Source organism: Bos taurus, chromosome 18 (genome assembly GCF_002263795.3).
Source record: "Bos taurus isolate L1 Dominette 01449 registration number 42190680 breed Hereford chromosome 18, ARS-UCD2.0, whole genome shotgun sequence".
NCBI lineage: Eukaryota > Metazoa > Chordata > Mammalia > Artiodactyla > Bovidae > Bos > Bos taurus.
The window spans coordinates 56,419,052-56,443,252 of NC_037345.1; the positions used below are offsets into that span (position 1 = coordinate 56,419,052).

General features: G+C 51.7%; 1 protein-coding gene across 4 annotated transcripts in view; it reads left to right on the forward strand.

Moving 5' to 3' along the window:
- MYH14 (myosin heavy chain 14) overlaps positions 1–24,201 on the forward strand; it is a 78,930-nt gene that overhangs the window by 7,629 nt on the left and 47,100 nt on the right. For 3 of the 4 annotated variants that reach the window (XM_059877086.1, XM_010815239.4, XM_015458254.2), the window contains 9 exons: positions 3,115–3,271; positions 4,779–4,806; positions 4,935–5,037; positions 5,729–5,752; positions 7,590–7,682; positions 8,071–8,134; positions 11,579–11,677; positions 12,616–12,756; positions 23,971–24,066. In XM_059877086.1, coding sequence (XP_059733069.1) covers positions 3,115–3,271; positions 4,779–4,806; positions 4,935–5,037; positions 5,729–5,752; positions 7,590–7,682; positions 8,071–8,134; positions 11,579–11,677; positions 12,616–12,756; positions 23,971–24,066 — 805 coding nt within the window. The remainder of the gene's footprint in view (positions 1–3,114; positions 3,272–4,778; positions 4,807–4,934; positions 5,038–5,728; positions 5,753–7,589; positions 7,683–8,070; positions 8,135–11,578; positions 11,678–12,615; positions 12,757–23,970; positions 24,067–24,201) is intronic. The other variant, XM_010815236.2, reaches the window with a different exon arrangement.

Here is a 24,201-nt window from a genome sequence, read left to right on the forward strand (position 1 = left end):
CATTCTGTCAGTGGGGACACTTAGCCTCAGAGAGGGGCCAAGACTTAGGCCACGCCCCACCAGCTACCAACCAGCTTAACCAGTATTTGAACCTAGGCCTTCTGACTCTAGACCCCCCATTCTATCCACAGCAGTGCGAAGAGTGTTGGGAAAGTTCAGGGGGGAAAATGGTGAGGCCTGAGTGAAGGCTGTGTGTGGTCTGAGAGTCAGAGAATTGGGACCTGACAAATGAAAGTGAGATGGAAGTTTCCGGAAGCCCAGACAGGAAGGAAATTCGGCCTTAACAATAATCATTAGTACTCAGGGAGTGCCTGCTTTCTCCGTGAGGTGCTATTCTAAACTTCATTTCAGTATGATCTTGTTGACCCCCTCACCACATAAGGCTGTGAGGTAGGGGTCATCACCTCCTTTGCCCACGGCTTGGAGAGGAAAAGACATTGGCCCAGGAGTAGTTAACAGCTAATGTATTAGGCGTGCATAGGGACTTCCCTGTGGTCTAGTGGTTAAGACTCCACACTTCCACTGCAGGGGGTGCGGGTTTGAGCCCTGTCCAGGGAACTAAGATCCTGCATGCTTTGAGATGTGACATAATTGAGTAAATAAATAAAAAATAAGCACACACAGGGTTCCAGGGCTCACGCTCAGCTCGGTACTCGCAACATGAACTTGTGGGTAGCTCCCTGAAGCCCTCTGTAGAAGCACTGTTCCCATGTCTGTGTGATGAAAAGGGGACCCGGGAAAGTTAAGGAGTGTGCTCAAGCCACCCAGCTAGAAGATTTGATTCAAGCTCCACCTGGCTTGTCCTTGGGCTGTGCTTAGTAAATACTAACTGGCCAAAGGGAAAGACAGTGCCTTCCAGTGGATGGTGTCCAGGATTCCAGAAACCAGATCCTGTTGCTCATAGGCTATTTGGCCTGATGTGGTCCCTTCCCTGAGATGCCCAGGGCAGAAGGGGACCCCATCTGCTGGACGCTGGCTGTGCCCTCTGCTCCGGGAGGCACCTGAAGATGCTTGACATCATGTCACTCTCAGAATCCTTCTAGATGGTGGAGGTTCAGAGCTCCATTTCTCCAGAGCTGAAAACTTGGGCTTGGAGAGGGCAAACACCTGGAGTCCAGTCACACAGGCTAGATACGTGGGATGACACAGCATCCGAGTCTGAGTCTTAGCTCCCGGGTGGGCTGGGAACCTGAGTGTGTCTCAGCGCCAAGACTGGAGCACCTTTTATCGCCCCGCCTTGGGCTGTCTGGTTTTTATTTTCTGTCTTCCTTAATCCCTACTGCCTCGGTAATGAGCTGGGGAGGGTTTCTCAGGGAGGAAACCGAGACTGAGGGGAGAGTCACTGGGCTGCAGAGGGGCGGTGGCAGCGGGGAGTTGGACCTGGCGGGTCCGCCTTCAGAGTCCTGCCCCAGGCCCTTCCAGCCAGGCTTCTGCAGCTGTGTGCCGGCCACTCAGGTGGCCCCGGCCCTCTCTAGGCGCACCGGCCTCAGCCCCTTTCCCCCTGGCCTTGGCAGCCAGCTCAGGTTCCCTCTAGGGTGTTGCCCTGGCTATAAGGTATGGCTGGCAGGAGGGGGCTGGGACGGGGATGGGGTGCAGGAGGGGGCTCCTCAGCCAGCCAGAAGTGGGGGCCAAGGCGCCAGCAGCCATGAGATACCCTCCCTGGGAATGTGGTCTGGCTGCCCCGCCCTTTGAGAGCTCTGGGGAGCTGCTGGCAGGGCGGGCAGACACCCAGCAAACCGGTTGTTCTGCTCCGGGCTGGCCACCCACTCTCCCATCCTTAAAAGCTTGGCACCGGGCAGCCTGCGGTGGCCACACCCTCACTCTGCTTGAGAAGCTCAAGTTGTCTGGGAGCTTAAAGCAGTTCTGCTGTCAATCGACAAGTAAATAGCTGGTCATTTAACTCGCTAAGTAGCTAACTAGCTGCCTAAGTAGCTAGTTGGTTTCATAGTTAACTAGCTGAGACCCTGGGGCTTCCCCAGTGGCTCAGTGGTAAAGAATCTGCCTGCCAGTGCAGGAGATATGGATTCGATCCCTGGGTCCAGAAGATCCCCTGGAGAAGGAAATGGCAACCCACTCCAGTATTCTTGCCTGGGAAATCCCATGGACAGAGGAGCCTGGCAGTCCATGAGGTCGCAAAGAGTCGGACATGACTGAGCAACTAAACAGCAGCTGAGCCCCTAAGCAACTCTCTGGCTTTATTAGCTAGCTTGACCCAGCTAAGTTAACTAGTTAGCTCTCTGGATTGTGTTAGCTAGGTGGTCAGCTAGTTCTCTAGCCGGTCTAACTGCCTTGATCCCTCCTGTCTCTCGTCTACCTGAGGCTCCGTTAGAGCTGGAACAGTGCTTAAATGATTACCAGGTCCTGAACTCAGGCCCAAAGGGTGTGTGGACAAATTCAGGGCATCCATGCAAAAAAAAAAAAACTTGGATGCAAAAAAAAAAAAATTACATCTTTATTTTCACGCATCTCAAACCTGAAATTTAGCATGTCCTCCAATAAGAGGGAACCACCAAAACTGTCATGTACGCAGGTCCTGTGAGTCTGTTATCAACAGAAACCGCAGACATGTTCCCGTCAAGTTTCAGCGGCTGCAGATACAGGAAGCACTCTTCCAGAAATATTCTGTGTGTATTCAAGCAGATTCAGAAAAGTGTTCTTCTTGCAAAGTTCTTACCTTGTTTCTTATGTTGTTTCGGAGATAGTTCTCTGTCTGTAGAGGCCAGAAACCTCATAGGAATTCATTGCATGACCATGCATCCAGATCGTTTCCGGTCCTTCGTTATTTTAAAAGAATGATGCTACAGATGAACTTGCACTTGGTCCTTTCATGGTGTGAGTCCAAGCAGTGACAGGGCTACAAAGCCTCCATTCTCTCCCCTTGTGAATCCTCATTCATACAGCACCTTTGTGCAGTTTGGAAAGCTTCTTTTCAACCATCAGCCTGAAACCATAACAAATGCTTAAATCTACATTGTCATTGTGCGAATGGCAGTCCCTTTGCCAGATGTCATTGTGCAGTGCACAACCTGCCCAGCTGTACATGGCAACTCCGTGCTGCCCCTGGGTCACAGGCAGGTAGCTAGCTGAGGCCCTCTCCCTTCTTGCCCATTGTAGACGTACTCCGGCCTTTTCTGTGTGGTCATCAACCCATACAAGCAGCTGCCCATCTACACGGAGGCCATCGTGGAGATGTACCGGGGCAAGAAGCGCCACGAAGTGCCGCCCCACGTGTACGCAGTGACCGAGGGAGCCTACCGAAGCATGCTCCAGGGTGAGTGTGGGGTAGGGGCTGCTGGAGGTGCCTCTTCAATGGGGACTAGGCTGGGGGTCAGGATTAGATGTCAGCTCAAGGATTTCAGACTCTGCAAGGCTTCTTTGTGGGGCAGGAGGGAACACAAATGGAGGGCCGAGTGGGCAAGGCTCTGAGTTCCACCAGACAGGTCCCTTTTCATCTGTCTCCTTGTTTACCCCTCCCTGCAACAAGCATCACTTGGAAGCTCATTGGTTCCAGGCTTCTATAAAAATTCCTCTTGAAACAGTGTCTCTTAAGAGCGTTCATTCATTCAACATTTATGTTGCTGACACGATCTATGTTGTTGTGAGTGAATGCCACCCCTTAGAGAATGGGCAGCATGGGCTCGCTGTGTACAGCTGGGCAGGTTGTGCGTTGTATAAGGATGTCCATCAGAGGGGTGCCATTTACTCCATGACAATTGATTACTCGGGGCAAAATTCCATAATTCCATGTGGTACATGTAATACACTCATTATCTATTTATTGTAGGTCATCTATTTTAATAAATACTTGTATATATTAAAAAACATATTAAACATTTTAAAGTTTGTATCTTTCTATCATGACATTAATAGTAGGCAGCATATAAGCTGTATTTTCAAAGCAGTGGTTCCCAGAGTGTAGTCCTCTCATCATTAGCCTCAGCATCACTTAGGAACTTGTTTGAAATGTCAACTCAGCCTTTACTCTTGACCTGCAGAGTCAGAAAGCCTAGGGAGAGCCATGAACCTTGCCACTTCCCACTGTCCTTGGTGTCTAACACTTAGTAGCTGGTCTGTGTGCATTTATTGAAGGGATGGCTCAGATGGTAAAGAATCTGGCTGCAATGAGGGAGACCCAGGTTCAATCCCTGGGTCAGAAAGACCCCCTGGAGGAGGGCATGGCAACCCATTCCAGTATTCTTGCTTGGAGAATTGCATGGATAGAGGAGCCTGGGGGGCTATAGTCCATGGAGTCACAAAGAGTTGGACACGGCTGAATGACTAACAGCAACTTGTCAGACCCAGGATGAGCGGAGGAGGAGATAGTAGGGACCGAGCTGTGCTCTCTGCCCTCAGGGCAGACGACCCCCAGTGGGCCATCAGTCACCATCACTACATTCTGTGGCCTGTTTGCTATTACAGGCTGAGCCTGGGGTCTAGGATCTCACTCTCACATCTTTGAATGTCATCATTCAGCCCGAGGCAGCACATAGTAGGGGCTCAAATTGAAGTTTGTTGAGTGAATTACATTCTGTTTGGTTGGAGTTTGTTGTCTTCATTTTACAGGTTAGGACACACTGAGGCTCAGGGAGGGACAGCTGCTTTCCCAGAGCCATACAGCCAAAAGAGGCTGAGTCAGGATCAGGTATTAGAATCTAGGAAGATCATATGTCAAAAACCCAGCTTTTCCTTAGCCCTTGGGAAGGATTTTGAAAATAGGGTGGCCAGCATCTCGCTGGAAAAACCCTCCCAGGTGACCCGTCCCCCTCTGTCCCCTACAGATCGTGAGGACCAGTCCATTCTCTGCACGTGAGTAATCCTGAAGGACTTCCTGGAGGAAGTGGGATCCCAGCTGGGCATGGCTCTGCTTGGAATGGACGGGGCTTACCTGGTGACTTGGGCTGACCCTTTTTGCTTCCTTTTGTGCCCCCCCTTAGTGGGGAGTCCGGGGCCGGGAAGACAGAAAACACCAAGAAAGTCATCCAGTACCTTGCCCACGTGGCATCATCACCAAAGGGCCGGAAGGAGCCTGGTGTCCCGGTAAGTGACCTGCCTTGGGACGTACTCTGGAGCCTGCCACCAGATGCTCCCTCCCTCTCAGGCTCTGCTTCCCCTCCTAAGTAACTCCCCACCTCTCCCATGGAAGAACACAGTCACAGGCCTTCTCCTGGCTGCCTCTGCCCCACCCCCACCCCTGAATCCCTACTATGTGCCTGATATATATAGTGCTGGGAGCCGAGGCAGGATGGACATAAAAATTGCAACAGCCAGTCCTTCGCCTCATTGACCCTTGGAACAGTGCCTCTGGCACATAGTAGGAGCTTACATCCCAGAGCACCCACTATGTGTCTGGCCTGTTTAGGTTCCTGCAGTGCCCAGGTTTGCTTTGTAAGTGAGCGTTTATATATAGCCCTAGTCCTTTGACTTATATTACTGTAACGCCCCAGTGAGGTGGGTGTGGTTTAAAGATGGGAAAGCAAAGTCACACCTGGGGTGGGTCGGCTGTCCAAGGTTACACGCCCAGGAAGGGCTAGCCCCGATTCAAACCCCAGGTGATGGGGCCGCCGCCCGCTCCCCACCCCCAGGCACCCCGCTCCACAGGCCAGTTTCCCCAGCCCCTTGTCTCTCTATCCCACCCCCTGCCCCTCCCCCAACCTCGTTCACCTGTGTGTCTGTCCATGTTCCATGTGCCGTGTCCTGGTCCGTGTCTCGTGTCCTGTGACTTCCTCAGGCCTCCGCCAGCACCGTGTCTTATGTGAGTAGCAGGGAATCACCTCGAGTCCTGCCACCCCTAATACCACCCGGGTCACCCCAACCCACAGTCTTCCTGGCAGACAGGTCCCAAGGCACTGACGGTCACCCCTGCCTGGAGGCCACATTGTCACTTTTGATGGCCCTACTATGTGCACAGCAGGCGCCACACTGTCATTTCATGCAACCCTACAGTGGGCACATACCCAGGGCCCCCCACTGTTGCTTATGGCAGCCCAACTGTGTAGTGAAGGACAGCGAAGCCTGGCGTGCTGCAGTTCATGGGGTTGCAGAGTCAGACACAACTTAGCGATTGAACAACTGTGTGCACACAGCCAGGGCCATTTCGTGTGGTCCTGTGGTGCATGTGCAGACCCTACCACATAGCTGTGTATATTAGCCCTACTCTATCTGTGCAGAGCAGCCACAGATCCCAGGGGGAAGCAACCCAGAGCCTATAACTACCATTTATTGTTGATCTGCTAAATGTATGTAGGCAGAGCCCACAGACACCACGCTATCACACAGCCCAGGGACCCACAGGGCCATTCATGGTAGGCAGGCCTACTCTGTGCCCCCAGCTCAGGCTGGTGTCTGAGGGCTCACAGGGCATTTAAAGAAACAGTCGGGATCTTTGAGAGCCTGGTTAGGAAAGAGGAGAAGAGGGTTGTCATGTATTGAGCACCTACTGTGTTCCTGGCTCTGACACCCAAGTGGCTGTAGGGAAGCTCAGAATAAGATCTCTAGCCATGGGGGCCCGAGGAGGGATAAATTGGCAGTAGGTGATTAACAGATGCATACTACCATGTATAAAATAAATAAACAACAGGGATTTACTATATACCCAGGAAACAGTTGAATTTCCCTGGAGTCTCAGACAGTAAAGAATCTGCCTGCAATGTGGGAGATCCGGCTTCAATCCCTGGTTCAGAAAGATCCCCTGAGGAAATGGCAACCCACTCCAGTATTCTTGCCTGGAGAGTTACATGGACAGAGGAGCCTTGCCAGCTGCAGTCCACAGGGTTGCAGAGTTGGACACAACTGCACAACTAGCACTTTCATAGGAAACAGTAGTCAATATTTTGTAAGTTTTAAGGGAAAAGAATCAGAAAAAAATATATATATATCCAAATCACATTGCTGTACGCTTGAAACTAACTCAGTATTGCAAATCAACTATACTTCAATTTTTTAAAACTGCTGTCTTAAAAAAAAAAAGTCCCCACTCAAGGATTAGCCTGACTGGGGAAGGAAACTACCATTTCTTGAATGTGTACTCTGTGTCAAACAGTTTGAGGAACTCTACATAGATGGTATAGATTTTTCTTTAGGTCCACAGGGGATACATGAGTATGCATTCACTGCAACAACAACAAACAAACCAGGCAAAATGAAATTCCTCTTTCCTTCTCTCAGTCCTCTTTCCTTGGAGTGGCTTACTCTGTTGATATTTTGGTATGTATCCTTGCAGACCTTTCTCTAAACGTCTACAAACATGTATCTATACGTATAGATATGGGAGTCTTGTTCTGTGGTGTTGTTTTCTCGGTTCATTTTTTTTTTATTATTATCAATAGGATCACATTGTAGGTGTTGTCCTGAGACTTGCTTTTTTGGTTTTGTTTCCGCTGGACAATGGATCTTAGAGAAGTTTCCTCATTCACTTCACAACAGACTGAAGGGCAAGCCCAGATCCGGGAAAGCTGGCACACGCCCAGATAGACACACAAAGGCCCCTCACACACAGACACTCAGCCAGACCCCCCACCCCAACGGGGCCAGTGCCCTCACCCCCCCGCCCCGACCCCGCCACTGACAAGCCATCCCCCGACGCCCTGCAGGGTGAGCTGGAGCGGCAGCTTCTTCAGGCTAACCCGGTCCTGGAGGCCTTTGGCAACGCCAAGACGGTGAAGAATGACAACTCCTCCCGCTTCGTGAGTGCTGGGGGAGGGCAGGGCCTGGGCTCGAGTTAATGAACCTGGAACTGGGAGCGAAGAAAGGTTGGGGGGAGACAGGACGTGTGGGTTCGTGAGGGGGGAGGTACCTGGGATCCATGGCTCCTGGGCCTGAAGGATGAAGGGGAACTGGGGACCTGGGTCCTAAGGAAAGAAGTCAGAGGTGCGTGGACCTTGAATTCTCCCCGGGAGGCGCCGCTCCCCACCGCATCCCGGCCCCAGCTGGAACCTCATGATCGGAAGGGGTTCAGATTGGAGGGAGATAGTCAAGAGACAGGCTGACTCTCGGAGGGGTGAGTGTGGGTTGGGGGTGCTCCCCAGGCCCGCAGGACCCTCGGCTAAGCCCCTCCACCCGCCTCCCTTGCAGGGCAAATTCATCCGCATCAACTTCGACGTTGCCGGGTATATCGTGGGCGCCAACATCGAGACCTGTATCCTCTCACTGTCCAGAGGGGGCGCCCGGGGGCGGGGAAGAGCGGTAGCGGCCATAGAGGGCGGCCCTCGGGGTCTCACCGCGTATAGGAAACAGGGGTCCACACTCGCCCGGAACCCTGGCTCCCTGCTGCCCACCCTGTGCCTCCGTTTCCGGCTCTGCCGAAGGAGAGGGACGCTAGAACCTCAGGAAGGGGCAGGCGCAGCGTCTCCACGTTGCGGGAAGGATGGCGGGGCCTCTCATAGCCTTTAAGAGAACGCCCTCCCAACCTCGCCACGGGGCAGAGGGTACGGGAGCACAGAGAAACGATGCAGCGAAAGCGGAAGGCGTGTGGGGGCCAGAGCCCTAGCCCCGTGGAGTCACGTGGGACGTGCTTAATCCCAAGGTGTTACAACACGTGTGATGAGTGCATCAGAGACTCCGCACTGGAAATTTTTATTGGGGGCTGGTCACATAGGCACCGCCTGCCCAGCGCGTACCCAAATTTCAGAGTCCGGGAAGGAAAACAGATGTTCAGCAGAAAGCATTTGGTTTACACAGTTGAGGTGCAGGGAGCCCGTGTTATCAGCCTCCTGAAGTTCAGATTCCCAGACACCAGCCAAAGACGGGCCTCGAAAGCCTGCTGACTCCCGCCAAGCTGTGTCCAACTTTCCCCACCGGTGGCAAAAACGCTCCCTAGAACTCTCATGGACGGAGGAGCCTGGTAGGCTGCAGCCCATGGGGTCACTAAGGGTCGGACATGACTGAGCGACTTCACTTTCACTTTTCACTTTCATGCATTGGAGAAGGAAATAGCAACCCACTCCAGTGTTCTTGCCTGGAGAATCCCAGGGATGGGGAAGCCTAGTGGGCTACCGTCTATGGGGTCGCACAGAGTCGGACACAGACTGAAGCGATTTAGCAGCAGCAGCAGCAGAAATTTACAAGATAGAACCCAGAAGGCCCAGGAGTGCAAAACTTAAGAGAACAAGGGAAAACATCACACTGACCCTGGGTTCGAATCCTGGCTTTGAGGCTGGGGGCCCTTAAGCCTGTGATTTGACCTCTCTGGGCCTCAGTTTCCCCATCTGTAGAAGGGGGGAAATCATAAAAGCTACCCTTGAAGGGTCTGAAGGACAATGTGAGGTACATTCTTAGCACAGCTCCTCCCTGATGGTCCAGAGGTTAGGACTCCCATGTTCCCCATGCAGAGGCCCCGGATTCGATCCCTGGTCAGTGGAACTAGATCCTGCGTGCTGCAACTAAGACCCGGTGCAGCCAAATAAATATATGTATATATATATATTTAAGTTTATTTTTAAAAAGGAAGACTGAACTACCTGAGACTTCCCTGGTGGGTGGTCCAGGTTAGGACTTGGTGCTTTCACTGTCAAGGGCTTGGGTTCAATCCCTGGTCTGGGAATTAAAATCCCACAAGCCGCTGCAAGGATGGGCCAAAAGAAAAAAAAAAAAAAAGAATGAGCTATCATTATTAGAAATGAATGATGAAGTTAGCACTGTCCTTATAATGTTAATATGTTAATATTGTTGGTTAATAATTATGAATTGTAATGTGGACATATTAATAACAAATCATATTTCCATCCCTGGGGTGTCAGCTCACTATCGCATACCTGCTTCCTCTCCCTGTCATCCAGGGAGAGATTGAGAAGCAGTGCGTTGGCAAAGAGTTTCTCCTAAGAGGGCTTGTGTGTGTGCGCTCAGTCGTGTCCGACTCTTTGTGACCCCATGGACTGTAGTCCACCAGGCTCGTCTGTCCCTGGCATTTCCCAGGCAAGAATACTGGAGTGGCTTGCCATTTCCTTCTCCAGGGGATCTTCCCAATCCAGGGATCAAACCCAAGTCTCTTGCATCTCCTGCATTGGCAGGCAGATTCATTACCACTAGATATTTAGGGAGTAAGGAAGCAGTGACCTCCCTGTCAAGCCCTGGGCCCCATAGACTCTACTTCTGCCTGGTAAGCACTTCCTTGGGCTCAAGGCCTCGTGACCCCTGCAGCCACCAGCCCCTATCCCCACAGTTCCTGCGGCCCATCACCCCACTTCATGGTGCTTCCTGCTCACACAGCTTCTTAAAGCCCAGGGCTCTCTCTGCCCCACCCCCTCCTCCATCCTGCCACCCTGAGCCTCCGTGGACCCCATGGGTTCCAGCAACCTCTCCTGTTCACCTGTGTCTTCCCTGTCAGCTTCCGAATGCTAACTTTCTCCTGTCCACACTCCCCATCCCGTTGGGGCTGCTCCCACTGGGCACAGTTCTCCTGCTCGGCTGTCTCTGCCTCAGGGCCAATGACCAGGCTGTGGACTGATGCTCTCACCCCCAAACAGATGGATTGATCCCTTTCACACCAGCATCCCTCATGACCAACATTTCTGGAGGGTTGACCTTGTGTCTGGGGCTACCCTGAGAACTCTCTGTCTGTTAATTCAGTCCCTCATATCTGTAACCCTGTGAGGCAGATGCTATTTTTTTTTAAGGCTTTTTTTTTTTTTAATGTGGACCATTTTTTTTTAATATCCTTATTTAATTAGTTACAACACTGCTTCCGTTTTATGTTTTGGTTTTTTGGCTGCGAATGTGGGGATCTTGGTTCCCAGATCAGGGATTGAATCTTCACCCCCTTGTAAGACTTGGAAGGCCAAGTGTTAACCATTGGACTGCCATGTCCAACTCTCTGCCACCCCATGGACTACAGCCCGCCAGGCTCCTCTGTCCATGGGATTTCCCAGGCAAGAGTACTGAGTTGCCACTTCGTCCTCCAGGGGATCTTCCTGACCCAGGAACTGAACCTGTGTCTCCTGTGTCTCCTGCATTGGCAGGCAGATTCTTTGCCACTGGGCCACCTGGGAAGTATCATGTGCCTGGTGGTCCATGAGCATAGGACACAGATGGCTACACCAAATATCAATTGTTTTATTTTCCTTTAAGGCGTCTTGCCAATTTTTAGTGTGTAAACCAGCCATCTGGCTTTCCCAGAAGGGAGAAGCCGAGAGCCCCAGTATGGGGAAACCGAGGCTGGGAGGGTCATGATGACAGAAGGTTTTTTTTTTTTTGGCCATGCCACATGGCATGTGGGATCTTAGTTCCCTTACCAGGGATCAAACCTGCATCCTTTGCATTGGAAGTGCAGAGTCTTAACCATTGGACCGCCAGGGAAGTCCTCATGGGAAGTATTCTTATCCATGGTAAACGACAAACTAGGCACCTGCTCAGGTGTTGGCTACATAATAACTCATTTACCCTCACGGCACCTCAGGGACTCATGGATGGTGTTAGTATGAGGCTCCTTGCACAGGTGAAGAAACTGAGGCACGAGGCTGAAGTGACACATCCACAGTTACTGGTCCAGTTAGGTTGCCCACCAGGTCTGTGAGTGCCTCTACTGTTCCATGAGAGAGCAGGAGGGGGTCCCCTCCTCTGCGGCACCTTGACTCGGCCCGCCCAGACCTGCTGGAGAAGTCGCGGGCCATCCGCCAGGCTAAGGACGAGTGTAGCTTCCACATCTTCTACCAGCTGCTGGGAGGCGCCGGGGAGCAGCTCAAGGGTCAGTGTCGGGGGACTGGCTCTGGGGGACTGGGCGCGAGTTGCATGCGGACCCCCTGGGGAGGAGGACGTGGGAGGCGCTAACCTTTGTCCAGCACCTGCTCTATGTTAGGCTCCTGCTGGGTGGCGGCTTCTCTCGCCTCTCGGATCCCGCTGCCTCTCGACTTCCACCGCCCCCAGACTCTGCTCTCCTTTGGCTCCTGCTGTCTCCTGGGTCTTGCTCACGCCAGCTCCGCGGGGACATGGCTCCTGCCCACCCTCTCCTGAACCTCCAAGGGGCTCTGCTTCCTCCAGCCGCGTGTTGTGACGACTCCAGCTTTGCCACCGCGTGGTTCCCGATGATGATCGTGGTTTGCGTGGCTTCTGAGCCCCTGCCTCCTGTCTCCTGCCTGAGACCCCTTCTGTCTCCTGCTCTGCGCCCCTCCAGCCCTCTGGCTGCGGAAACGCCCCAGGCTCTCTCTTCTATGGCGGCCCCGCTGCCCTGCGGCTCCCTCGCATTCTGGCTCCTTCCACCCTGTAGCTTGGGTCGCCTTTTGATCCCTCCGCACCCAGCCTCCCGCTCCCGGTGGCTTCCGAACCCACACACACTCTGCCGCCCGAGCCCTGCTGTCCCGTGGCTTCTGCTAACTCGGGCACCCGCAGCCCTGTTGCTTCTGCCGGTGGGTGCCTCTCACCTGTTCTGGGCAGTTCTGCGTCTTGAGAATCACTATGAAAGGAGGGAAGAGGAAAGGTCTGAGATGTGCTAAGTACCCACTTCACAGGCCAGCCCTTCCCACCAAACCCGTGAAGAAAGGATCTCGACTCATTTGACAGAGGAAGAGCCCGAGGTCCCTAGTGGGGCAGAGATGCACGTCCTCGGGTGGCCATTTAGGAAGCCAGGACACGAGTCTGACGCTACGGCTCATTCTTGACCTTGGCCCCTGCCGTTAACCCCTACAGCTGACCTGCTCCTGGAGCCCTTCTCCCACTACCGCTTCCTGACCAACGGGCCGTCTTCCTCTCCGGGCCAGGAGCGCGAGCTCTTCCAGGAGACGCTGGAGTCCCTGCGGGTCCTGGGATTCACCCATGAGGAGATCACCTGTGAGTGAGCCCAGACCCTGCCTGGTAAAGGGTGGGGCTGTGGGCTGCATGGGAAGGAGGGGCACCTGGCCGTTCATGGCTCGGTTTGAAAACTGCAACAGGGAACGGAGAAGGGAGGGACCTTTAAATAGGGGATCAGGAGGGACATGGTGAGATGGTGATGATTGCACGGAGGTCTGGAGAGCTCACATGTGAATGTTGGTGCTATCAGGGAAGGACGGACTAGGCGGCGGAGGGGAGGGACAGTATGCAAAGGCCCTGAGGCAGGAAAGGCATGGTGTGTTTGAGGCATTGAAACTTCTCGAGGGACTTCCCTGGTGGTCCACTGGTTAAGACTCCATGCTTCCACCGCAGGGGCACAGGTTCGAGCCGTGGTCAGGGAACTAAGATCCTGCACACTGCTCAGTATGGCCAAAAAAAAAAAAAAAAGAAACTTGTCTAATTCTCGAATGGCCTCAATTAGTCAGTGACCCAGGTGGTTGGGGAGATGAAGCCGCAGAGGCAGTTGGGGCGGGGGACTTTTTTCTGAGGGCACTAGGGAGCCATGGGAGGGCTGGGAACCGCAGAGGAGCAGCTCTGGGTTGTGTGAAGGCTAGAGGAGGCTGAAATGAGGGTACAGGGAAGACCCTGACTGTGGCCCCGAGTCTGCCCTGGAGCACTGGGCTCATCAGCCCGTGCTCTGCTGCTTTGCCCCGCCCCTTTCTCACCCAACAGTATGTTCTGACAACAGTTCATTTGCAGTACTGTTTTCATTTGCCAGGGCTGCCATCATAGAGTACTGTACAAGTGCCTTCCTGGTGTGCTAAGTCGCTCAGTCGTGTCCCACTCTTTGAGACCCCATGGACTATAGCCCTCCAGGCTCCTCTGTCCATGGGATTCTCCAGGCAAGAACACTGGAGTGGATTGCTATGCCCTCCTCCAGGGGATCTTCCTGACCCAGGGATCGAACCTGGGTCTCTTACTTCTCCTGCATTGGCAGTCGGGTTCTTTGCCACTAACACCATCTGGGAAGCCTAAATGAGTGCTTTAAACACGTGAAATCAATCATCTCCCTGTTCTGGAGGCGGGAAGTCTGAGATCAGGGTGTCAGCGGGGTTGGTTGGTCCTAGAAGATTCTGCTTCCTTTCTCTCCCTTGGATTCTGGTGGTTTCCTGACAGCTTGGCTTCCCCTGGCTGGTAGAAGCATCACCTGATCTCTGCCTTCAGCTTCACGGGGCACACCTCCCTGCCTGCACGTCTGTCTGCAGACTCCCCTTTTTATAGGATGCCCATCATTTTGGATTAGGGGTCACTGGACTCCAGTGTAATCCTGTCTTCACTTAAATAATTGCAGCTGCCATGACCCAATACCCAAATCAGGTCACATTCTGTGAGGTCCCAGGCGTTAGGACTTTAATATATTTTTGGAGGGAGTAGAGGGACACGGAGAAGGCAGTGGCACCCCACTCCAGTACTTTTGCCTGGAAAATCCCGTGGACGGAGAGGCCTGGTGGGCTGCAGTCCATGGGGTCGCTAGAGTCGGACACGACTGAGCGACTTCACTTTCACTTTTCACTTTCATGCATTGGAGAAGGAAATGGCAACCCACTCCAGTGTTCTTGCCTGGAGAATCCCAGGGACGGGGAAGCCTGGTGGGCTGCCGTCTATGGGGTCGCACAGAGTCAGACACGACTGAAGCGACTTAGCAGCAGCAGCAGAGGGATAGGGTTCAACCCATGACACATACATAGAGGGCGAATCTCAGTCTTTTTTGTGGCTGCCTGGCATTTCATTATTTGGATGAACTGTGATTTCTTTCACCAGTCCAGTAGAGAAAGACCCTGATTTCCAGGACTGAGCAGGGGCCGGACTGGGTCTCATTCTCCTCTGGTCTCCGGCGCTGCAGGAGGCCCCGGGAGCTATTGTTGGCTCCAGGGCCAGTGGGGAGGGCTGGAGGCCCAGTGCCAGCTTGGCTGTCCACCCAGGCTGCAAACAGGCCGGGCTTCCTCGGGCATATTGACACAGGGTCCCAGGCCTCCTCGCTCTATTTCCCAACTGCAGGTTGCGTAACTGCCCCGCCTGTGTGTCTCCGCTCTCCTCCCTGAGCAGCTGACAAATTTCTGGAGGGAAGTGACGGTGGGGGCCTGGGCCCTGCAGGTCCCTCCTGGCCTCTGGACACAGGTCACCTCAAGTAACCCTCCTGCAGTGTGGTGGGCACGGACAGCAGCCCCGATTTTTGCAAACCTGAGACAAAAATTTTGCAGCACCGACTTCGTGTGTAATGACATAATCTGAATATGATCAAAGGTCATGGTGTGAAAACCGAGTCTCCCCCAGCCCCCCTGAGCCCTAGTTTGCCCACTGTTAAGCTTCCTGCATCTCCTGCCAGAAATATCTTAGACATGAAAGAAAAGACACACATTATTCTCCAGTTCCAGGACTGAGGTTCAGGCATGTGTGTGTGTTCAGTCGTGTCTGATTCTTTTCGACCCCATGGACTGTAACGCACCAGGCTCCTCTGTCTGTGGGATCTCCCAGGCAAGAATACTGGAGTGGGTAGCCATTTCCTCCTCCAGGGGATCATCCCGACCCAGGGGTCGAATCCATGACTCCTGCAGTACTCTTTCACTGTATTGATGAACTGTGACTCTTGGAACATGTCTGCCCCTTGCAGACGCACTCTTAAGGTGAATGCATCCCATTGCTGTTGGGATGAAACATACCCCCAAAAGGGGGCCAAAACTATTCTTTTTATGATTAAAAAAATTTATTTTTGGCTGTGCTGGGTCTTCACTGCTACTTGGGTCTAGTGAGCCCAGTTGTGGCGAGGCTGGGGGCGGCTGCTCTCCAGTTACAGTGCATGGGCTTCTCACTGTGGTGGCCTCTCGATGCACAGCAGGGGCTCTCGGGTTTGGGCTCAGTAGTTGTGACGCCCAGACTTAGTTGCCCCGTGGTATGTGGGTATGGAGAAGGCAATGGCACCCCACTCCAGTACTCTTGCCTGGAAAATCCCATGGATGGAGGAGCCTGGTGGGCTGCCGTCTATGGGGTCACACAGAGTCGGACACGACTGAAGCGACTTAGCATGTGGGTATCTTCCGGGACCTGGGATCAAACCTGTGTCCCCTGCATTGACAGATGGATTCTTAACCACTGGGCCACCAGGGAAGTCCCAAGAACATCCTTAGAAGTAGGTCTCTGTGCTCACAGGTGAACAGAACTGCAGCATCAGTTCTTAGCAACGAAATTCTGAGTTCAAGGAGAAGTGCCATTTTAAAATTTTACCCAGCTTAGCAGGACATTTAACGACTGTTTGAAATATCATTCATATACTAAAACATTCACCTATTTAAAGTGTATGAGTCAGTGGCTTTTAGCTTCACAGAGTTGTGCAGCCATCACCAAAATCAATTTAGAACATTTTCAGTGACCCAAGAAGATAACGTGGGCCCCTTTGCAGTCTTCCTGCCAGTTTCTACCACTAACCCCTGAAGGTCATGAATCCCCAGGCACCAACAATTACCTGCTCATGGCTTCTTGGTCTTCAGCTCTAATCTCCATCCCGTCACCGCCATTTTTCTTCCCCTGACTGTTTTTTTTTTTTTGGTGGTGCCCCGCGGCATGTGGGATCTTATCTCCTCGACCAGGGATGGAACCCGCGGCCCCTGCATTGGAAGCCGAGATTCTAACCACTGGACCCCTAGGGAAATAGCGGCTGTTTTTAGAATCCTGCTGAATCGACCTCGCCGCCGCCCATAAGGGGGCGCTAGTTTCCAAACCCTGCCTCTGTCGCACCTGTTCCCGACGGGATGCCGGCAGCCGGTGTTGTCACCTTTTTCGCTTCTGCTGGTGTGGCAGGTGGCTGGGGTCTCATAACAGTGTGATTTTGTATCTCCCTTCCAAGGAGTGGGGTCAGGCGGTTTTATTTTTTTCTCTAGACTCCTTTGGACAAAAGAGGAGACAGACACACATAACGCTGGCAGTCCAGTGGTTAGGACTCGTAGGTTTGGGATGGCCCTGGGTTCTATCTCTGATCTGGCAACTAAGATCCTACAAGCCTCACAATTCGGCCAAAAGACAAAAATGAAAAAGGAGACAGGTCCAGGGAAGTGGGGTGTCCGTCCTAGTCAGTACATTTGACCAGGAGGTGGTGGAACCCAGTTTGACTCCAAAGCCAGCCCCTGATCCGCTCCCAGAGAGGCAGATGTGTGCCTCTGGGTCACCCTCGGGAGGCCCAGGGCAGAGAGCACTGGAGGCCGGTGGAGGGAAGCCCTCCACCCCACCCCCGACTTCCTGTCCACACTGGCGCCGTCAGTGCCACTGCCACCGGGGAGGTTGCGCAGGGAGCCTGGCACGCAGAGAGGCGGGCTCGCGCTCACGTGAGGCCGTCAGAGCATCGCCAGCCCCACGCCCCTACCCTCGCAGGCCGGGGCTTGCTTGCGGTCGGCTGGGCTGAAGTCACCAGGGAGTGCTGACTGCCAACCCCTCAGGCGTCAGGTTCACCAGGTATTCCGCACCTACGAAGGTTGCTAAGCCAACCGTGAAAGGCCATTTAAAGGCCACCAGGGGAACGCGAGTCTGAGTCGGGCCTGACGTTAAGGATGAATGATCATTCAGTTGATGGTGGCCTTGTCCGTCAGGAGATGTCTTCATGTATTTATCTTTTGGGAGGTGTCTCTCTGCTCCCCGCCCCGCAAAACCTCCCAGTGTTTCCGGGATTCTTGGCTGTCCCCGTCTAGCCAGCCCCCTGATCCCAGCCCCAGCCCGCCCACTGTGCTGCAGGGGGAGGGGATGGAACCCGAGGTCCAGGAGGCCATCGGCTTGCCCAAGATCACACAGCCAGAGAACACCTCCACTCGTTAACCCTTTGTCGTGTATTCATTCATTCTTCATTCATTGGACACCTGATGGGATCTGCGGGCCGGATCTCTGCAGGCACTGGGGGAAAGGAAGCGTGGCCAAAACAGAACAAGCCTCTGCCCCCTGGAGCGCTGAGACCCAGGGAGCATCAAATGACACAAATAGATTAAAGTTGATCCAGTGGAAGAGTGACCCCTGGAAGGTGCATGGTGCGGTGACTGTGGCGGCGAAGGGACTGGAGAGGTGGGGGCGTAGTGTCTTGGAAAGGGTGGGGCAACCCCTGGAGGGGGCGGCGCTTGGCTGAGCCCCATTGATCCGCAGGAATTAAGCAGGTCAGGAAGCAACAGTTAGAACTGGACATGGAACAACAGACTGGTTCCAAATAGGAAAAGGAGTACGTCAAGGCTGTATGTTGTCACCCTGCTTATTTAACTTATATGCAGAGTACATCATGAGAAACGCTGGGCTGGAAGAAGCACAAGCTAGAATCAAGATTGCAGGGAGAAATATCAATAACCTCAGATATGCAGATGACATCACCCTTATTGCAGAAAGTGAAGAGGAACTACAAAGCCTCTTGATGAAAGTGAAAGAGGAGAGTGAAAAAGTTGGCTTAAAGCTCAACATTTAGAAAACAAAGATCATGGCATCTGGTCCCATCACTTCATGGGAAATAGATGGGGAAACAGTGGAAACAGTGTCAGACTTTATTTTTGGGGGCTCCAAAATCACTGCAGATGGTGACTGCAGCCCTGAAATTAAAAGACGCTTACTCCTTGGAAGAAAAGTTATGACCAACCTAGATAGTATATTGAAAAGCAGAGACATTACTTTGCCAACAAAAGTCCGTCTAGTCAAGGCTATGGTTTTTCCAGTGGTCATGTATGGATGTGAGAGTTGGACTGTGAAGAAAGCTGAGGGCCGAAGAATTGACACTTTTGAACTGTGGTGTTGGAGAAGACTCTTGAGAGTCCCTTGGACTGCAAGGAGATCCAACCAGTCCATCCTAAAGGAGATCAGCCCTGGGTGTTCTTTGGAAGGAATGATGCTAAAGCTGAAACTCCAGTACTTTAGCCACCTCATGAGAAGAGTTGAGTCATTGGAAAAGACTCTGATGCTGGGAGGGATTGGGGGCAGGAGGAAAAGGGGACGACAGAGGTTGAGACGGCTGGATGGCATCATTGACCTGATAGACATGAGTTTGAGTGAACTCCAGGAGTTGGTGATGGACAGGGTGGCCTGGCGTGCTGCGATTCATGGGGTTGCAGAGAGTCGGACACGACTGAGCGACTGAACTGAACTGAACTGAGATGGTACTACTCAGAGAAGGTGATGGCACCCCACTCCAGTACTGTTGCCTGGAAATCCCATGGATGGAGGAGCCTGGTGGGCTGCAGTCCATGGGGTCACGAAGAGTCGGACACGACTGAGTGACTTTACTTTCACTTTTCACTTTCATGCATTGGAGAAGGAAATGGCAACCCACTCCAGTGTTCTTGCCTGGAGGATCCCAGGGACGGGGGAGCCTGGTGGGCTGCCTTCTATGGGGTTGCACAGAGTCGGACACGACTGAAGCGACTTAGCAGCAGCAGCAGCCAATGGTACTACTGGGCTTCCCTGATAGCTCAGCTTGTAAAGAATCTGCCTGCAATGCGGGAGATCTGGGTTCGATCCCTGGGTTGGGAAGATCCCCTGGAGAAGGGAACAGCTACCCACTCCAGTATCCTAGCCTGGAGAATTCCGTGGACTGTATGGGCCTGGAAGGCCTGTAGGGTGAGGGAAGTCCCAGGGCAAAAGCCTGGGGGCAAGAGAGTGTTGCATGTCGAGAGCGTGGTTGGCTTGGCTGGTTGGAGTGAGGGGACCCTGGGCTGGAGCGGGTGGGAGGATTGGGGACAGGGTGTACCAAGGATCCTGACAACGGACTAGATTGAATCCCAGAGGTAGTGATGATTATGGAGGGGATTCTTGCCCCCTAAAGTGGCAAGCTGAAGTTCATTCACGAACACATTGATGGAGGGCTTAGAAGCAGTTAGAAGATGAATAAGGAACCGATAGACAAGGAGTTATGATCTCGGTGGAAAAATGAATATTTGTTGCGCACCCCGGCGTGTCCCACAAACTCTGCCAAAGCCTTTTTCCTTTTTTCTTTGAGGGCTAGAATTCACATCCCAGTAAAATTCACCATTGTCAAGTACACAGCTCAGCATTTGTATTAATACTATATTCCCAAGGCTGTGTGATCATCAGTGCAATCTCACTGCCTAATTCCAGAAACTGAGTCTTTTCTCAGCAGTGATTTTTTTTCCAGACTAGGTCTTACATTTGAAAGGCTATGAAATTAAAAAAAAAAAAAAAATTAAAGGTATGTGATCGTTTCAGTGTCCTGGGCTCCCAGGAGGCCACCTCGGTTAGCAGTTTCTTGTGTGTCCTCCAGAGCAAGGCTTCTTGAAGCTGTCAAGCCAGTGACCACCACCCTCTCCACTTCTGTTTTCAGAGATTTTAAAGAATATTTATTTATTTGGCCGCACCGGGTCTTACTTGTGGCATGTGGGGTCTAGGTCCCCAGCTAGAAATCTAGGTCCCCAACTAGAAATGAGTCTTAGCTACTGGACCACCAAGGAAGTCCCTTAGGGATTTTTTTAAACCCTCTTTATTTTGAATAATTTCAGGTTTACAGAAAAGTAGTGGAGAGTCCACAAAAACGTTGCATGCCTTCTCCCAGACTTCTCAAGTGTCACCACCTTGCTACGTCTACTTTATGCTCGTCTGTCTTTCTAATTACTTGTTCTGAGTCGTTTGAGAGTAAGGGTGTTGCCCAGGGCCCCCTTCACCCCTCGTGTTAGTTCCTGATGGCCGCTGACACAAATGACCACAAATGTCGTAGCTCATAATAACACGTTTACTCCCTGACCAGAAGTACTTCCCTCCCCTGGTCAGAAGTTGAAAATCAATCTTACTGGTTAAAATCAAGGTGTCAGCAGAGCCGGTCCCTTCTGGAGGCTCTGGGGAGATTTGTTTTCTTGTCTTTCTCAGCTTCCAGAGGCCACCCACATGCCTTAGCTTGTGGCCCCTTCTTCCATCTTCAAAATGCGTTGCTCTAGGGAATTCCCTGGCAGTCTAGTGGTTAGGACTTAGTGCTTTCACTTTTGGGGCCCAGGCTCCATCCCTGGTCGAGGAACTAAGATATCTCAAGCTGTCTGGCCGGGCCAAAAAAGAGAAAACAGAAACAAAGAACATCACTCTAACCGCTGCTCACGTGGCCTGCCCCATTGGCCTCCCTCTTAGAAGGACCTTCCCGTTACATTTAGGACCCACCTAGATAATGCAAGACTAATCTCCTGTCTTGAGACCCTCAGTTTCATCATGTTGGTTAAGTCTGTTTCTCCCTTCAAGGTAACATTCGTGGGATTCAGGCCGTGGACATTTGGGGCAGGGACATTATTCATCTCACCACCCCCTGAATCTGTCAGTGCATACTGCCCAAGAACATTCTCTGACACAAACGCAGCAGTGTCATCATTAGGAAATTAACATTGGCAGTATGGGTACTGTTTATCTAATCCACAGACCTTATGCCAATTTCCCCAGTAATGTCCTTTATGGCAAAAAAAAATTTTTTTTTTCACAGACCTTATGCCAATTTCCCCAGTAATGTCTTTTATAGCAAAACAAAAAAACAAAAAAAAAGTTACGCACACGCACACTTCCCCAGTCCAAGATCACACACGTTGCATCTAGCTGTCACACTTTACTCTTCATCCATCTGGAACTGGTCCTGAATTTTTCTCTATCTTTTGCGACCTTGACACTTTGGGAGATTAAAGGCTAGTTGTTTCCTCAGTGTGGGAGCACTTTCTCTTGATTAGATTCGGGTTACGTGTTTTTGGCACGGGTCTCCCAGAAGAGTTCCCTGCCCTCTCCACCTCCCACCACGCTTTTCTCCTAAGTAAACGTTGTGCAGGAGCTTATGTAGCACAGACGCCAAAAAGTGAGCTTGGCGCCGAAGCACCCAGCTTGGGAAAGTTTCTACAAGTGACACCCTGTATGATCAGCACCTGAAGTCCCCGCAAGCTCCTTCCGGTCACCAGAAACCCCTGTAACCTGGCATCTAACAGCATGGAGTTATTTTGTTGTTGCTGTTCAGTTGCTCAGTCATGTCCGACTCTTTGTGACTCCATGACTTTGTTCAAACTCATGTCCGTTGAGTCAGCGATGCCATCCAATCCTCTCATCCTCTGTCGCCCCCTTCTCCTCTTGCCCTCTTGAATTTGGAACAGATTATTCTGCCTGCTCTTGAATTTGGAGCAAGCAGACCCACAGACTCTGTGCACTTTCCTTTTTAAAAATTACTTATTTGGCTGCATTAGGTCTTAGTTGAAGCACTTGGGATCTTTGAGTCATGTGGATCTTTCATTATGCCGCCTGGATTCTCTAGTTGTGGTGCAAGAGCTCAGTTGCTTGGCAGCATATGGACCGTAGTTCCCCAACCAGGGGTTGAACCCAGACCGCTTGCACTGGAAGCACCAGTATCAACCACTGGATCACTAGGGAGGTCCTGACCAAATCTAGATCAAGTTCTGAACAAAACAAAAGACCATAGTGACTACCCTCTTGGAAAATGCACTGGGTATTAAAACCAAACACCAAACACTTTCGTGTGTATATGTAAAGCAGCTCGGATTAGTCTCAGAGCATTTGAAACCATTATTCATAGACACGAATGTCCACTGGGACGTTTCGGAATCACTCAGGATGTGGATATCTCTTTGTGAACAGACAGGCTTCTGCGTCACGTCTGGTGCCCACCCGCGCAGCCTCTGTGATGTCCAGAAACACCCCAATATGTTGCTGGGGTGGCGCCCATCCCTGTGCCTACCAACCCCTGCACGTTCCCATGATGTCCTCTAGGGGGCAGCATTGCCCACTTATGGCGAGATGTCTAAGCCCTTTGGTGCGTGCGTGCTAAGTCGCTTCAGTCGTGTCCGACTCTTGGCGACCCCGTGGACCGTAGCCAGCCAGGCTCTTCTTCACAGACATGCAAATACAATCCATCTTTTACAGTGTCCGAGTTGGAGAAATCAGCTACACACGGCAGTTATTTGTAACCCCCAAGCCAACAGTCCTGGTGTTTGTGTGGTCCTTGGGGTCATTCATAGAGGAGTGAAAGTTTTGAGCTGCCCAGGGTGCACCCAACCGAGGTCCCGGGGGCTGCAGTCCGCTTTCTTGTTCTAGCTCATACTGCAAACCAGTATCCTTTCTGCAACCTACTGAGTGCCACGTTTTTCACTTTGGGGATGCTTTTGGTTGGCGATTTCACTGTTTGAAATGCTCCCCCAAGCATAGTGCTTAATGCCATCCGGTGTCGCTAGGAGCAAAAAGACTGTGATGCTGGGTACAGAGAAAATAGGTGTGTAAGAAAAGCTTCCTTCAGGTTCCAGTTATAGTGAATGTTGGTTGTGAGTTCAATGTGATCAATGCTATATATATTAGATAAGGTGTCTTTAACATTTTTTTATTGAAATATAGTTGATTCACAATGTTGTGTTAATTTCTGCTGTACACCAGAGTGATGTATACATATATATATGTGTGTGTATATATATATAGTTTTTTATATATAAATCTTATATACATAACTTTATAAAATGGACTAGTGTGCATAGCCCGCCAGGCTCCTCTGTCGATGGGATTCTCCAGGCAAGAACACTGGAGTGGGTTGCCATGCCCTCCTCCAGAGGATATTCCTGACCTAGGGATTGAACCTGTGTCTCCTGTGGTTCCTGCATTACAGGTGGATTCTTTACCGCTGGGCCACCAGGGAAGCCCAAAACAGATATGAGCAGACACCAAATGGCAATAAAGCAAACCTCGTATATAAAATCTCCTGGAGAAGGGAATGGCAACCCATTCCAGCATTCTTGCCTGGAGAATCCCATGGACAGAGGAGCCTGGCGGGCTATAGTCGATAGGATCACAAAGACTCAGACACGACTGAAGCGACTTAGCATGGACGCACATCTGTAAAATACAGAATTCATTTATCCATTCAGGTATTTTAAGACCTGCCTGGAGTCAGGTGGAGGTGTAATTTGACATAAGGTTTTAAGCTAGATTTATTTTAAAAATTTTACTTTTGTAATTGAGGAATTGAAGTATAGCTGATGTATTATGTGTTAGTTTCAGATGTACAGCACAGTGATTCAGTTATATGTGTATATATCCTTTTTCAGATGTTTTTCCATGATAGGTTATTACAAGAGACTGAGTACAGTCCCTGGGCTATGCGGCACGTCCTCGTTGTCTCTGCTGGGTTTCTGAGGGGCTAGTTCACACCCTCTGCCACGTGTCGTGACCTCTCTCTCTGCTGTCCCTTAGCCATGCTGCGGATGGTCTCGGCCGTTCTCCAGTTTGGCAACATTGTCCTAAAGAGAGAACGGAACACCGACCAAGCCTCCATGCCCGACAACACAGGTACCGCCACTGGCCTGCTACCCACCCTCATACAGAGCTGCCTCCCCCCAGGCCCGCCCTGATTTCCTGCCCTTGGCTGAATCTTTACTGAAAAACACCTTCCACTCTTTACTTGATTATACAGAGTGTGAGCTC